The following is a 13,810-nucleotide window of genomic DNA, read 5'->3' as shown; positions in this document are numbered from 1 at the left end:
TTCGCGTGAGTTGAGGTGGATGTTAGAATGACAGGTGATCAAAGCGACATCAAGCGGGTGACAGCTAGAATATAAGAAGTCTCCGTAGATGGGACTGAAACAAAAATAAGACTATCTCATGTGTGGGCGCCATATAAACTGTGCCCACAAAACACAATCTGTATCTAAATTTTATTTTAATTAAGAAGTATGTGCTAGTAGAACTGTTCACTTTTATGCCTTTGATATTTTTCCTTAGTTATTTTGAAGGACTTCAGCCCCCCAAAGCCTGCATGAAAATAGTTTTTTTGTTTTATTTTGTTTTGTTTTTCCTGCTATTGAAGGCAGAAAAAGAGTCAGCAGAGGAAGCTGGTATAGTTTTACAAAGTCAAGTCTGGCAAAGTAGGGATAGTTGTGTTTTCTAGACCCTTCTGCTTGGGCTTTTAAAGTTTTTTTTAAAGACTTATTTTAAATCAAACAGTCTTGGACATGGGTGTTGCTAGTCCCAAGAAGCACAGGGGACCAGGGCGAGAAAGGGGATGGGAGGGAGAAAGGATAGGAAGAGTAAAACTAGTAGCACTAGTTTTACTGGTGGAGAGTAAATGCTGGAGAGTAGCACTAGTGGATGCCCTTCTCGTAGTGTGTAAGATGAGGCATCCTTTTACAGCAGGATATGGGAGGCAGACAGAAATATGTAGATAAGAAGAGAGCCAGTTAGTAAATACAACTAGGATCAGGACAATTTTTACTGAACAAACTTGATTTGTAAAGCATAGTGACTTTTGCCCTACATTTGAATGAGGAATTTGTCTTCTAGTTGAATTAATTCTGGTCTAGCGATTATAAAAACAGGAGGAAAGCATTAATGGATTTTAATTTCCCATGTGAAGACTTAATTTTTGAATTATACACAGTCTGATTAAAGTGTTTAAAATTTAATGCAATGCGATTCTACATATTTCATGAAAGAAGTTTTTTTTCAAATAAATGTGAATCTCTTTTACAACATAACTATTGATCTAAGATTGCTTTTCAAGTTAGACTTTTAAAAATAAGTGGTGGTGTGTCTCTCTTGCTAGAGTTGGAGAAATGGGAGTGGAGATGCTCTAACCACAGAGATACATTTACCCCAGAAAACTGTCAGGCGGCTGTGGTGTAAAAAGAAATTAGGTGCTGCATGCATATTTTCAGTGACTGTCTTTAAGCACTCACCACAGTTGGGATGGGTGGAGTTTGTTTCCTGGCACTGTTACCAAACAGAGATGGGGTCCTGCTGCCCAGGCTGCATGTAAATTCCGGAGGCAGAAGTCTGGTCAAAAAAGGAAAGGAATCTTTTATTTAAAAGCTACACAATTTTGGAAGAATGACAGGCTTCTGCCTCAGAGTCCATTCCCCCTAAAACACCCAAAGAAAAATAACACCACCAGGCTTTGTTAGATTAGTTCAAAACTATGCCTGGAATCCCTTCTCCCACTTAAAATACCATCTTTTGGAAAACACAGGTGGCTGCAGCATGATCATCCATCCAGATGTATTAGCTGGTTCCTGGTCAGTATGGCTCCAGAAATCTTCCTGGAGTCTGTGTACATGCATGGCCCTGTAGCGTGCCGGGCATAGACACATCACCATCACTGCTTCCCACGGGCGGGAGGGACCTGGGGCACTGCCAACCACTGTAGCCAGTCCTGCCGTTGCTCCATCCTGGGACCCAGCACTCAAGACTGCTTGCACCAAAGGGGCCCTCGAACACTTTGGGCCTGTGTCCCTGCACGGATCTCAAAGGCAGAGAAGGGTGCGGCCTTCGATGCTGCACAGAGCTGTGGTGTCCCAATGCCATCATGGGGGCATGCACACCTGGGTAGAGGACTTAGCTTTGGCACAAGTTGGCCCCCAATCCAGGAAGTGAGGGGAACCAGAAGGATCAAGTCTCTGTACATGCCCTCTGTTTAAATCTACTGGCCTAAAATTTTATGTGCTCCACTGTCTGGCACAAAGGGGATGCTGGTATATTTCCATATCCCTTTACCTGAGGGTATGGAAATCTACTACAGGCTGTGCTGTGGCTTCAGTCCCACCACCTCCAGCATTTTCTGACTCTCCCGGCTTCTCTCCTGCACTGCCTCAGGGTCCTTCTTGTCTCTCCAGCAATCTCACCAGATCCTCCTGTATTAGCACCTCTGCGGCTCCTTTTCTGGGGGCCAGTGACTTTGTGCCCATTCACTCAGTGTTTAAAATTGGATTTCATTGCCCACATTGAAAATTAAGACATTTCATATAAGATCCATATCTCTTGCTTTTCTTGAAAAAGAACATAGGTCATTCCTTGAGAGTAAGTGTAAAATGGACTCTGTGATCAGTGCAGTCCCCGCCTTTCTCTATCGTCTCTGAATGCCCAGGCTGAGTTTTATTCCCTCTGGATCATCTCATGTGAGCCTTGATTCATTCATTGGCATTGTCTTCCTGCCTCCGGTCGGCCTTTCACTCAACACGCCCTTCTGACAAGGCTATCAGCTTGTGGACCAGTCGGACATCCTGGGCATGCCCGCTGTCACCCCGCTATCATGCGGGCTGTGTTCTCTGGTGCATTCCTGTGTCTGCAGTGCAGAATGATAAGCAACAAGGAAATTGGTTCCGTATTTAAAATATAAAATAGTCATTGGGAGCCTTTGGTAGATGGACACAAAGTAAGAAATATAGCCTAAATCTGTTAAAACTATTAAATAGTACATATATTTTCTGGGAAAAAGGCTCAGTAATTGGACTGGCTTTTGATATTTTTAGGAAATAAGACAAAAAGTAGTAGTTGTATCAAAAATAAACTGATGATTCTTCAACAAAAGTTTTGTTTTTCTTTTTAGTTAATATATATATTTTTTCTATTCAGGACTTTAAAAGTAGGAATGTCTATTTTCTTCGTTATTATGTTCTCAGGGAGTTTTTGTTAGTTTCTGATGACACTTAGCCTTTTTATCTTTATTAAAGTTCCGTGGATATGTGTTAGCTCCCTTGCAAGACTACGTTTTTTGGGAACAGAAACATGTCTCATTCTTCTATTGTGTATGTCCCTAGCACTTTAATTAACAGTGTAGAATATAACTGTTCTAGGAAATAAAGCCATACAAATAAAATAAATCTCTTTGTTTTCATAGGCAAAGCATTGGAAAATTGAAAACTGTTTTTCTCTTCCTAAGAAAGATAATAATTTAACAAAAACTGAGACTCAAGAAGAGAGTGTAAGGGAAATTCCTTTACTTTCTAAGGAGGAATCATGTTTAGACCCAACAGAACTTTCTCTATTTGATAAGAAAAACAAAGCCGAGTCAATATACAAGTAAGTAATTTTAAGTGTTACCCAGATGTCAACTGGAGTCCAGATAGAACCTAGGGGAGCTGGCCCAGACATCCTTCTGTGCTCTGTGATGTCCAATGACCATCACGGTTTCTCTAAAATTGAGGGGGTGGGGGTTGATAGGTTTGCATGTGGCAGAGGGAATATGTATGTCCTCAGGGTTATATGTGGTTCTTATTTCTTGCCTTCATTGAATTTTTTATTTCTATTCAGTGTCTTCCAGTCCTTTGTTTCTGCTCCATCAACCACCTAATTGTAGAAATTAGCCTCTTTCCTAAAAAAAAAAGTGTGTGTGTGTATGTATGCATGCCCGTATCTATCCCGGAATGTATATTGGGTTTTACTCCTGATTTTGGTACAGGGCACGGAAGATTATGTGACAGAAGTTCAAAGAGCCTAACTTTGATTATTAGACATGACTCTCTTTTTAATGCTCCTAGCTTTTCCTTCATGCTGCTGTTCAGCCATGTCTTCCTTTACAGCACTCTGCTAGACCGACCCCCTTTTTGCATTCCTCTTCCTCTCACACCAGGCAGCAATAGTTACTTCTTTTGTTTCCGATAGTCTTGCTAACCTATGCTCTCTGAATTTTACCTTTCATACTAAACAACTATTATTTTTGAAAGGATGATTTCTTTCATTGTATTTTCTTTGATACAAATGAAATTTTTTTACCATGTGTATATATTACTTTTTTAAGGAATTTAGGAAAAATTGCACAAAAAGTACAGAGTTTCTATATTCCCCACCTCATTACCTACTACCTTACGTTAATGTGGTACATTTGTTACAGTTGATAAACCAGTATTGATACTTTATGAATAACTAAAGTCCCTAGTTTACCTTAAGGAGGTACACTTGTGTGTTCTTTGATGGCCCCGCTCAGGGACCTCAGCACATTTCCAAATCAATTCCCTCTCTGGCCAGTCTCCTATGGCTCTGCCACACCAGCTGGGGTTACCTTTGGAAATATACATCACAGTGTTTTTCTGTTTCAGTTGCCGTGCTCTGGTAGGCCTTCACTCTTGCACAACTCTTCTTGGGTTAACCTCTGCTTAGCCAGTAGGAAACGTACTCATCCTTGCCACACCAACTGTTCCCTGGTTGTCCCTTCCAGGCTTACTCACCTAGGTAGCTCCAGCACAACTTTTTTCCTGTAGGCTTTTTCAGGATTTAATGAACCACTGTTCTACTGTGTCCCTCTAATGATTTCTGCAGGCAGTACACATTAAACTCTTGGACTGGTTTATGTGAATGGATGCTAGAATTCAAGGGGAAGCCTCCCTCCACCCTTGTGGGAGTGGACCTCAAGCACACAAAGTCTCTCCTCTCCTCCCTTCTGTTATCGCATCTCTGGTCTGTTTATATCTCAAAATGGTGGTTGGCCTGGGTATCATCACCAGGTCGGTTTTCGAACTACCTCACTTAGGAATGTGGGTTACTTTTTACCTCTTAATTAATTATTTTGCTTTCAGACCTTTTGGACCTCTGCTGACAGGGAAATAGAAGAAAAAAAATCTCTTTTAAACCTTTTGTTACACTAAATTACACTTGGTATTTGTTCTTCTATTTCTTTGAATTATGGCTTGCTAAAATGTCAAGTGGCATTTTACTTTCAGGGAGAATGATCTTTTCAATTTAGAAATATAGCGTGACCAGTCCTGCACAATAATAGAATCCTGAGAATGGAAGGACTTTCACTATGACAAAATACCCCACCCAGCTGTCCAGCTCAATTTTATAGATCAGGATATAAAGTTACCCAGGATAACACAGGTAGCTCATTGTGTTTTTTCCTGTCACACCCCTGGAAGAGTAAAGGCAAGTGTTATAGGTTCCTGTTTAAGAGTATTTCAGCAAATATCTTAGTTTCCCCTTCCTTGTGACAGACTGAGCTAGTATTTTTGAGTCTTTCGTTAGAGTTAAAAATTAGCAGTTTGACAGTTTACTTCTTTCTTGACTTCCATCTCATCTTACTGCATTTCCTATTGTTTCATGACACTTTGTATTATGAAAATTAGTGCTGATATGTAGGTTTTTAAATTCACAGATTTCTCTTAAACCTAGAATTTTGCATTCTGCCAGATGAACTAGGTATATAGCAGAGTGATCTTCTCACCTTGGTCATAAGTTTCTGTAGGCCTTGGGAGAAATTTCCAGCAGTAAGAAACAAAGTTATCACTACTGTCCTGTGCTTTGTCAAATCGATATATCAAAAATACCTGTGATCTTTAAAATTTCTGCCTTTATCTAATTTAGATGACTGGATTGAAATAATTTTAAGGTGTTGTAGTAATGATGTAGTACCGAATGATGTCATTTAAGTTATTGAACAAATTGAAAGAAAAAGGTTAAAAATGTATCCTCAGAATTGACTTGTCAGATATATACGTCCCTCACTTCTCCCAGTAAGTTTGTGTGGAAAACATACAGGTGCAAAGTCATTGTCAGCTGTAAGATGTTTTTCATGGCCTCCATCCAGTACTGAGGAGATCTCAGAGGATGCCTTCCCTGAGAAAAAATTATTCTGAAGAATGTGCTGTTTTCCTAATCAGATTAGTAAATCCAAGTAGAAGAATCATGCCAACTCTTGTCTATATACAAACATATGAAAGAAATATATACAAGAATTTAAAGAGATGAAAGAGGAAAGGTGCTTTCAGTACAGGTGTGTGCAGGTAGGGGTATGTTTCGATGGAGGCATGAAACAGTAAGAAAGATGGAGAAACAAAAACTACATTTTTGTTTTAAATCTTAAGATTCTTTTCCCAGGATAAAAATCTTAGCATATATATCTTCTGGTTTATACATAAATACCAGTCTCCTGTAGTACTTAGGGTATTTTATAATATTATGTCTGAGAAGTAGGTTGGTGGTAAAATGTCACCTTCCATTTAAACTCTGGGGAGATGGAGATGAATATAGAATTTAAGAGGGTAAGGAAGTCCTAATGCTAAGTTAACAATTGATACAGAGATATAAATTTTACCTTTCCTTAGGTTCTGCAAAAATCATATTACTCTTAGAAAATGAAAAAAGAAGAATAAATAAATTAAAGGATAAAATAGACAGAAAAACTACAGTGGACATACATTTTTCTTCATTTATGTTACTATTTAGTTTATGGAATCACCAAAAGTTAATCTAGAAAAATGTAGATAAAATAATTTAGAAAATATAAGCTCAGAATATTTTAATACAAAAATAGTAAATGTTCATTGGGGAAATCTGGAGTAAAAATTAATAAGAAGAAGATGAAAGTAATCACCCATAGCAAAGCCATTGTTGACAATTAGGAATTTCACTTTCCAGGTTTGTTCTGGGCATACTTATGCAAATAAATAAATGTGAAGTTTATAAAAATGAGGATTTAGTATACATAATTTATAACCTGTTCTATCACTCAAAAGTATACAGCAAGTTCATTTCTGTATTTTTAATACGAATCTCCACAGACATCAACATTCATTAATGACTCCCTAGGAATGTATCATGTGGCTTTTTAACAACACTCTTCAAACATTTACACGGTTCACAAATTTTAACTGGGTGAACATTTCTTTAAATACCTTCATGTGCACTTGTTAAAGTACTCAGCTGAGTTCACCATTAGAATAAATTATTTGAAGTGGAGTTGCTGAGTCAAAAGGTTTAAAAGCCTTTGGGTCATCTTGCTAAATTGCTGTCCCATCATGTGGACTCTCTCTCCAGCGTGTATGAAATTGGTGGCCTCTGAACCAACACTGCATGTTGTCATTGTCTTAAAAATGTTGTCATCATCTTCTTTATTGCTTTATGTAGCATTTTTAAATTACTTATAGAAGTGAACCAACACTGCCTGTTGTCATTTTCTTAAAAATGTTGCCATCATCTTCTTTATTGCTTTAGATAGCATTTTAAATTACTAATAGAAGTGAACATTTTTTCACATGCTTATTAACCTTTAATAATTCAATAATAATCAAGTTGAGAGAAATACTCAAAGTCTACAAAACTAACTCCTATGGCACCCTTAGGAGAAGCATATCCCAGCCTCCTTCTGAACAATTGCTATGGGATGAGCTCACCATCTCACGGACAGCCATCCCTGTTACTGACCCACTCTTTATTGTAGAATGACTGTAATGTTAGGTCAAATCTGTCCCTTTGTAGAGGTCTCTTTCATTGAGCATTATTCTTGTTCTAGGACAATGAAATGCAAGTCTTTTCTACTAGCTTTTAGCAACAAATTTTCCTTTGGCTACCATTAAAAAATTTGCCAATGAGGATCAGGTTGTTAGAGAACAGAATTTAAAAAATCATGTACGAAATGAAATGGAACTTTCCTTTACTTTTTCGGAAAGTTTATGTAAGGCAGAAGATACAGTTAAAAGTAACATTTTTAGACATATGAAATAATTGCGATGTTCTAAATTCTATATTATTGTAATGAGGAAACTGATACTTACTATTCTTTATGCTACTGATTACCTAACTTTTCTACCAGTAGACTTTATGTGAGAAATTAAATTGGAAAATTTATGGACAACTATGACAAAAAAATACACAGAACATTAAAATCTCATTTTAAATCAGGTCTTATGTGACATAAAACACTTGGAGGATTGACAGTCTACTTTCTCCAACATTCTGTGGCCATAACTATCATGCAACTCACATATGACAAATGAAAGCAAATGAAAGTCTACTCCATTTTTGAAACTTAAGTCTTAAAAATACTTGTACAACAAATTATTATTTTTGTAAATGCTGTATATTCTTATTTTTTTGTCTGATCATTCTGATAGTTCCCAGGAGTGTTGTAACTGGCTACAGGCAGCATTGGATCTCTCTGCCTTGAGTACAAAATATCAAGCTTAGCCAATACCTATTGAGCTCTTACCATAGTCCAGGCACTGTTCTAAGGTCTTTATGTGTTAAACTAATTTAATTGTCCCTGTAATCTTCAGAAACAGCTACAATTATGATCACTATTTCACAAGACACTAGGAAAGCAAGACACACGGAGGTTAAGCTATTTGCTCAATGTCAGCTGACCAGCAAGAGATGAACCAGAGGACTCAAAGCAGGCATTCTGACTTCAGGGTCAGCACATTTTGCCACCACTCTATCCTGCCTGCCCAAAAAGCGTCCTGTGACAATATTGAAAAGTTAGTTTCTGAGTGAAGTGATCAAATACTTTGCCAAGAGCCTGTTATGTATAAGGAACTATTCTAGGCAGCTTCACTTTCCTTTAATGCCTAGAAGGGCACTGGGGATTTGTCACACATCATTCCTCCCCTTTATATCCAGAACCAAGAGATGAGAGGTCAGTTAGAGCCTTTCCTTCTCATTGAACTGATGGCAATGCTATGATTGCCCGTAGCAGGACCACTTTCCTGCATCACCATCCAAGACATGTGTGCAAAAAGTTTTCAACTCTCAGCTCTTTATTACATTCTTCTGCTTCTTTGTCTTTATCCATTAATACTATTGGACTTTCAGGAATATTCACCTTTTTCGAGTTCTCTGTATATTTACATATTAATCACTCTCCCAAATATCAGCTATCTATGGAAAAGAAGCAATAGGTTGGCCTCTGAATGTGAAGTTACATCTGCAGTCTGGTTGTCACAGAACTGCTCTTTGCCCTGGAGCTTTATCAGCACAGCTCCGTTTTCTAGGCAGTCATCTACGTGTGCAATTTGTTGCGATTCCCTGGAGATTCTCTGCTACCCTCTGCCTGCTGCTCTTCCTCCGTGTATTACATTCTTTAGTGAAGATAGGCAAAGTCTTTGTTTTATGCAAAAGGCATTTGATTTAAATACCACTGGGTGAGAAAGTGAATGGTCTAAAAGCAGGAAAGAGCTCGAGCTGTTTGGGGAAAAATCAAGATCTGGTGAAAACTGGTCCAAAGATAGATCCCACTGCTTCTAGGCCTTCTTAACCTTTTATACCTCAATTTATTTCAAAAATACTTTTCTGGGAGAAAAGTCTTAACCTAATGCCTACAAGACTTAACTGCTCATACTCTATCCTTCCTGTATCTACCACCACTTTTCACTCTTACAGATTCTCTTACCAATGTTTCTTATAATTAATTAATTTATTTTTTAGAGAGGGGGCAAGGAAGGGAGAAAGAGAAAGAGAGAAACATCGATCAGTTGCCTCTTGTACACACCCCGACTTGGGACTCGACCTTGGGCCGAACCCATAGCCCAGGCATGTGCTGTCACCGGGAATCAATCTGGCAACCTTTTGGTTTGTAGGAAGATGCTCAACCAATTGAGGGCTCTCTTATTTAATGATACCATCATTCTTGTCTTCAAAGCCCAGATACTGGCTAAATACTATGTTTTTATTCATAGGAGATGGCATGTTACGAGAGAGGCCATTCCAGTGTGCTTTTTGGGGGAAAACTGCCACCTGCCTTCAGATAGCTGTCCCTGCAATTAAACCATTCTTTATTGGAGAATGACTCTAACATTAAGTCAAACTGATCCATTTTCAGAGGTCTCTTTCATTGATCTTTATTCTTATTCTAAAACAATAGAGAGTAAGTCTTTTCTACCCAGTGTTATCTACAAATATTTTGGATGGCAAAATTTTCCTACAGAAAAAACACTCTATAACTCCAAAAAAAAAATCAAAACAAAACCTTATGTAGATACTCCCACCAGTCAAGGAAGTAGAGTTCTCCTCCTCCTCCTTTTGTAAGCATGGGCTATGCTTAGAAACTTGCTTCTAGAGAAGCGTGTATAGAAAGAAAGGGAAACAATTTAAACGCCAGTGCAGAAGCTGGCAAACATCACCTTGGCCAGGTGGTGACTTACAGCACTCCGTCCGGTTGACAGCGTGTTCCCCTGATGAGGTATGATGAGAATAGCACTTCACCTTGTTGTTTTCCTCCCAACAACCATGGCCCCCTCTAACCTTAAGAAAAATATCAGACACATCTAAATTGAAGGACATGCTACAAAAAATATGACAAGTTTTCTTCAAAATTTCCTAGGTCATGAAAAACAAGGAACATCTGAGAAACTGTCATATACCAGAACAAGCTAAGGAGTCAAGTTCTGGGCAATGAAATTTGTAGCTGTTAAGGCTGAGGTCTGTGACAGTGAGTGATAAATATATTCGAGACCATTTTTTGTTTTCTGACCAGAATTATATACAACTATATAGTGATTTCACTCTCTGTTTTTTTGATAATTTTTTTCCTTGGATTCAAGAGAATCTAAATTTTTCTTATAGATTTGTATGACAGTCCTCAAAAATACTGGATTTTCCTGAATTTTATATACCGTAAGTGAAGATGTAGGCTTGACATAGCATACAGGAGTTTTAGACACGTCCCTCTGATTATCCCATATAGCTGGCACCCAGGGCAAGCATTGTGTGTGTTTCTATTCCTTTCCTTCTGCATGGCTTTTCTCTGACCTACCAGTCCGCATTGAGGACAGCATCTTTGCTTTAACTAGCCTCTGGGCTTCTCTAGCTCTTACCATTTTATGTTGTCACATAGCTAGCAGGCATTTTATTCAATGATTTGGCTTGTTTGGTGTAAACCAATGTCACTATGTAGGTCCACGAGATAGAGTTTTTTTCTTTTTGTCAAAGTGAAAAATGTATTTATAACCAGGAAGTGTCTGTTCATCCTTTGTGGTTCATTTTATTTCACCATGAATTATTTTCTTCCAGTGTCAGACCATCAGAAGTCATAAATTTAGGTATAAAATATAAGAAAAGAACCGTATATAAGCAAAAAGCACATAATGTTTACAGCAGTGAAGTTATACAAAAACCATCCAGTAAGTAATCACCATTGATCTATTTTTATAGTGTTATCATTTTATCGATTGGTATGAATAAGACAAGTAGCCACTCCGAGTGCAGGGATATTGGTATTCTTTAATAAACTTGAAAGTGTGGTCCTGTGATCCCCACTTCACAAAAGAGGACAATGAGGCTTAGCGACTTCATGTGACTTGTCCGAGGCTGCACAATGTACATACAAGTGGCAGAAGTGTAAGATCTAAACCCGGAAACACATGTCAGATGCTTACTATAGTTCCTGAAATAGAGCTGACACAGATGTTAATTCTTTCCCCCAAGTGTTGAAGAGATGAAAATGAATAAATGCTAATTTTGCTCTCAGGAAGCCCAAAGCCACACAAAATGATGCATTAGTTATTGACTGACCAGGAAAAGAATTACAAAAAAAGTTAATGCAAACAAAAGAATCATTATTACCTTGAAGTGTATTATTTAGAAGTGTAGTGAGAATCTCCCAAAGCTCCATCATATAATGAGACTATTTCACACACTACTGATCTTTTTTTCACCTTGTGTCCTAGGGGAAGCTGCGCTTTCATAGAGCAGATATTTTAATTTTAGAATTCCTGTTGAAATATGCTCTCAAAAGTCACATCATTATTTGTTAGCATTCAGTACACATTTATAAACTGATCTCCTCCATAGGATTTTTTTGGTCAGGATTATAAGAGATACTTCGTGTGAAGCACTGAGAACCAGTGCCCGGCATGTTACAGAAACTCAATGCAATTTTGTTAGCAATATTATTATTGTAGTTGTTATTATCATTATTATTATTCCTTGGGGCTCGATCTTTGGAGTGAAACATATCTGAGCTTAAGTCCAAGGTCTCCTGTTTACTGGCTGTGTAGATTTAGGCAAGTTATTAAAGCATCTTGGGGCCCTTCTCTATTTCCTTATCTGTCAGAAGCACACAATGCTAGTTTACAAGCTGTGGGGATTCCTCCTTTGGTTTGGCATAACACATTCTTTCTTGAACTCTGTTCCCTGGCCTAGCAGCATCAGCATTACCTGGAACTTAAAAATGTCACTGCCGAGGTCCCACCCTACCCTACTGCATAAGAAATGGAGGGCTGCAAAGCAGTTCATGCTTTAGCAAGCCCTCCAGGGGACTGTGAAACCCGGGGAGGTTGGAGAGCCATTGATGTCCCGCAGGGCCTGTCCCACAGCTGGATCTGAATCTGTGTGAGCTCACTTTTCCTGGACACTGAGCCTCCACAATGACAAAAGCATAGTTCCCACCATCCCAGAGCTACCAACCAAACAGGAAACCACATCTTGAATGAAGCTTCCATAGCGAAAAGAAAACGTTTTCACTTTGTCCAAGACTTTGCTTTTAAGGGTATGATGAAAAGAGCCTTCCTTTCCATTGTCTCATTGTATGCATCATAAATACAACAACACAGCCCTGGTGTACATGTTAGCCAAATGAAAAAGTACCTGTAAATTCAGACAGTTAGAGATGTTCTTAATTTAAATGCTTAAAAAGTAGATTTTCTGTCACAAGTGATACAATATTCTCATAGATAAAAGAGAAACTGGAGCTTTTCCAAAACTGTTAAATACTCATTTTTTTGGGGGGGGGGGAATAACAAAAGAATACAAGATAAAAAATAAAGGAGTTGGGGAGCCCTGACTTGATTTTGGTCTCGTTGAATGACAGAACCACAGATTTTTGCTGTGAACAGCTGTGTCTGCAGGCTATGCTGATGACTGCAGCTGTACCAGCTGAGGAACAGGAAGGTTAAACTAAAAGAATGAACTTGGAAATGTCCTGGCTCCTTTTGAGGAATTAATGATATCCTGCTTTTATTTCTATCTTGCCCTAAAACCTGCTGCTGCGAAGGCGTATTTAGGTCATTAAGCATCGGAGCTCTGAAAGAGCTGCCTGAAGTGCATAAACCAGCTTTTCTTCTAGACCCTGAGAAATACTTTAGGGAAGAGCCAGAGAAGGAGTGTCCCCAAATTCCAGAGGACCCATCACCTTCTGCGAGTAAGTCTGCAGCCCTCATACACTTCCACCATCTCTCCCTATGAAACTCAATCCATTAGAAAAATAAAGTAGAAGCACACAAAAGCAAAAACAGTATGCCTTCTAGGCTGTCGTGCAATGAAGTGTGGCTTGACTGCTAAGATTTATAGCTCAGCTGCTGACCCAAGCTCCCAGAAAGGACAGCAACAGCCTAGGATACATAAAAAGAATATTTTTTATTTTGTCACTTTTCTCAAGTCAGAATGGCACAAAGATGTATTATGAGTTGCCGTGGATGGGAAGGCCTCCCTTCAAGTAATCTTAATTTTCAAAACTTACACCCAAGAGACATCACAGGATTGCTAGAAGAGTCTCTGACAACCTGGTTTTGTTCTTTCTATGTAAAACACTATAAATAGAGGCTACTTAGAATGTATTGTCTTAGAGACTTCCAGCTGCAGTGCTGGGCCAATATGATGAGAGGACAAGAAAGCTAAACTTGGGAAACACAAGTGAATGATCTCTCAAGATTTGGAAATGTTATGTGTAAAGGAATGCTCTATTTTTCATGCTGTTATAGGCTTCAGAGTTTTTAAGAATTTGAAGAATAATTTCTGTGCAAAATTGCTACCCGTACAGAGGCGTAGGCAGCGGGAGTAGACGGCACAGCCCGATTCTCAATGAGGCACTCAGAA

At 38.6% G+C, this 13,810-nt stretch overlaps 1 protein-coding gene across 1 annotated transcript in view; it reads left to right on the top strand.

Annotated features, from left to right (window-relative positions):
- WDR49 (WD repeat domain 49) overlaps positions 1-13,810 on the top strand; it is a 125,055-nt gene that overhangs the window by 90,072 nt on the left and 21,173 nt on the right. Inside the window, exons 15-17 of the mRNA XM_045851169.1 lie at positions 3,129-3,310; positions 11,009-11,118; positions 12,990-13,136. Of these exons, the coding sequence (XP_045707125.1) occupies positions 3,129-3,310; positions 11,009-11,118; positions 12,990-13,136 (439 nt within the window). The remainder of the gene's footprint in view (positions 1-3,128; positions 3,311-11,008; positions 11,119-12,989; positions 13,137-13,810) is intronic.

The sequence above is a fragment of the Phyllostomus hastatus genome, unplaced genomic scaffold (assembly GCF_019186645.2).
Source record: "Phyllostomus hastatus isolate PE091 unplaced genomic scaffold, TTU_PhHast_1.1 phas_contig_86, whole genome shotgun sequence".
Taxonomy (NCBI): Eukaryota; Metazoa; Chordata; class Mammalia; order Chiroptera; family Phyllostomidae; genus Phyllostomus; species Phyllostomus hastatus.
The sequence above is the reverse complement of the archived record's forward strand: the minus strand, read 5'-3'. Positions and strand labels throughout refer to the sequence as shown.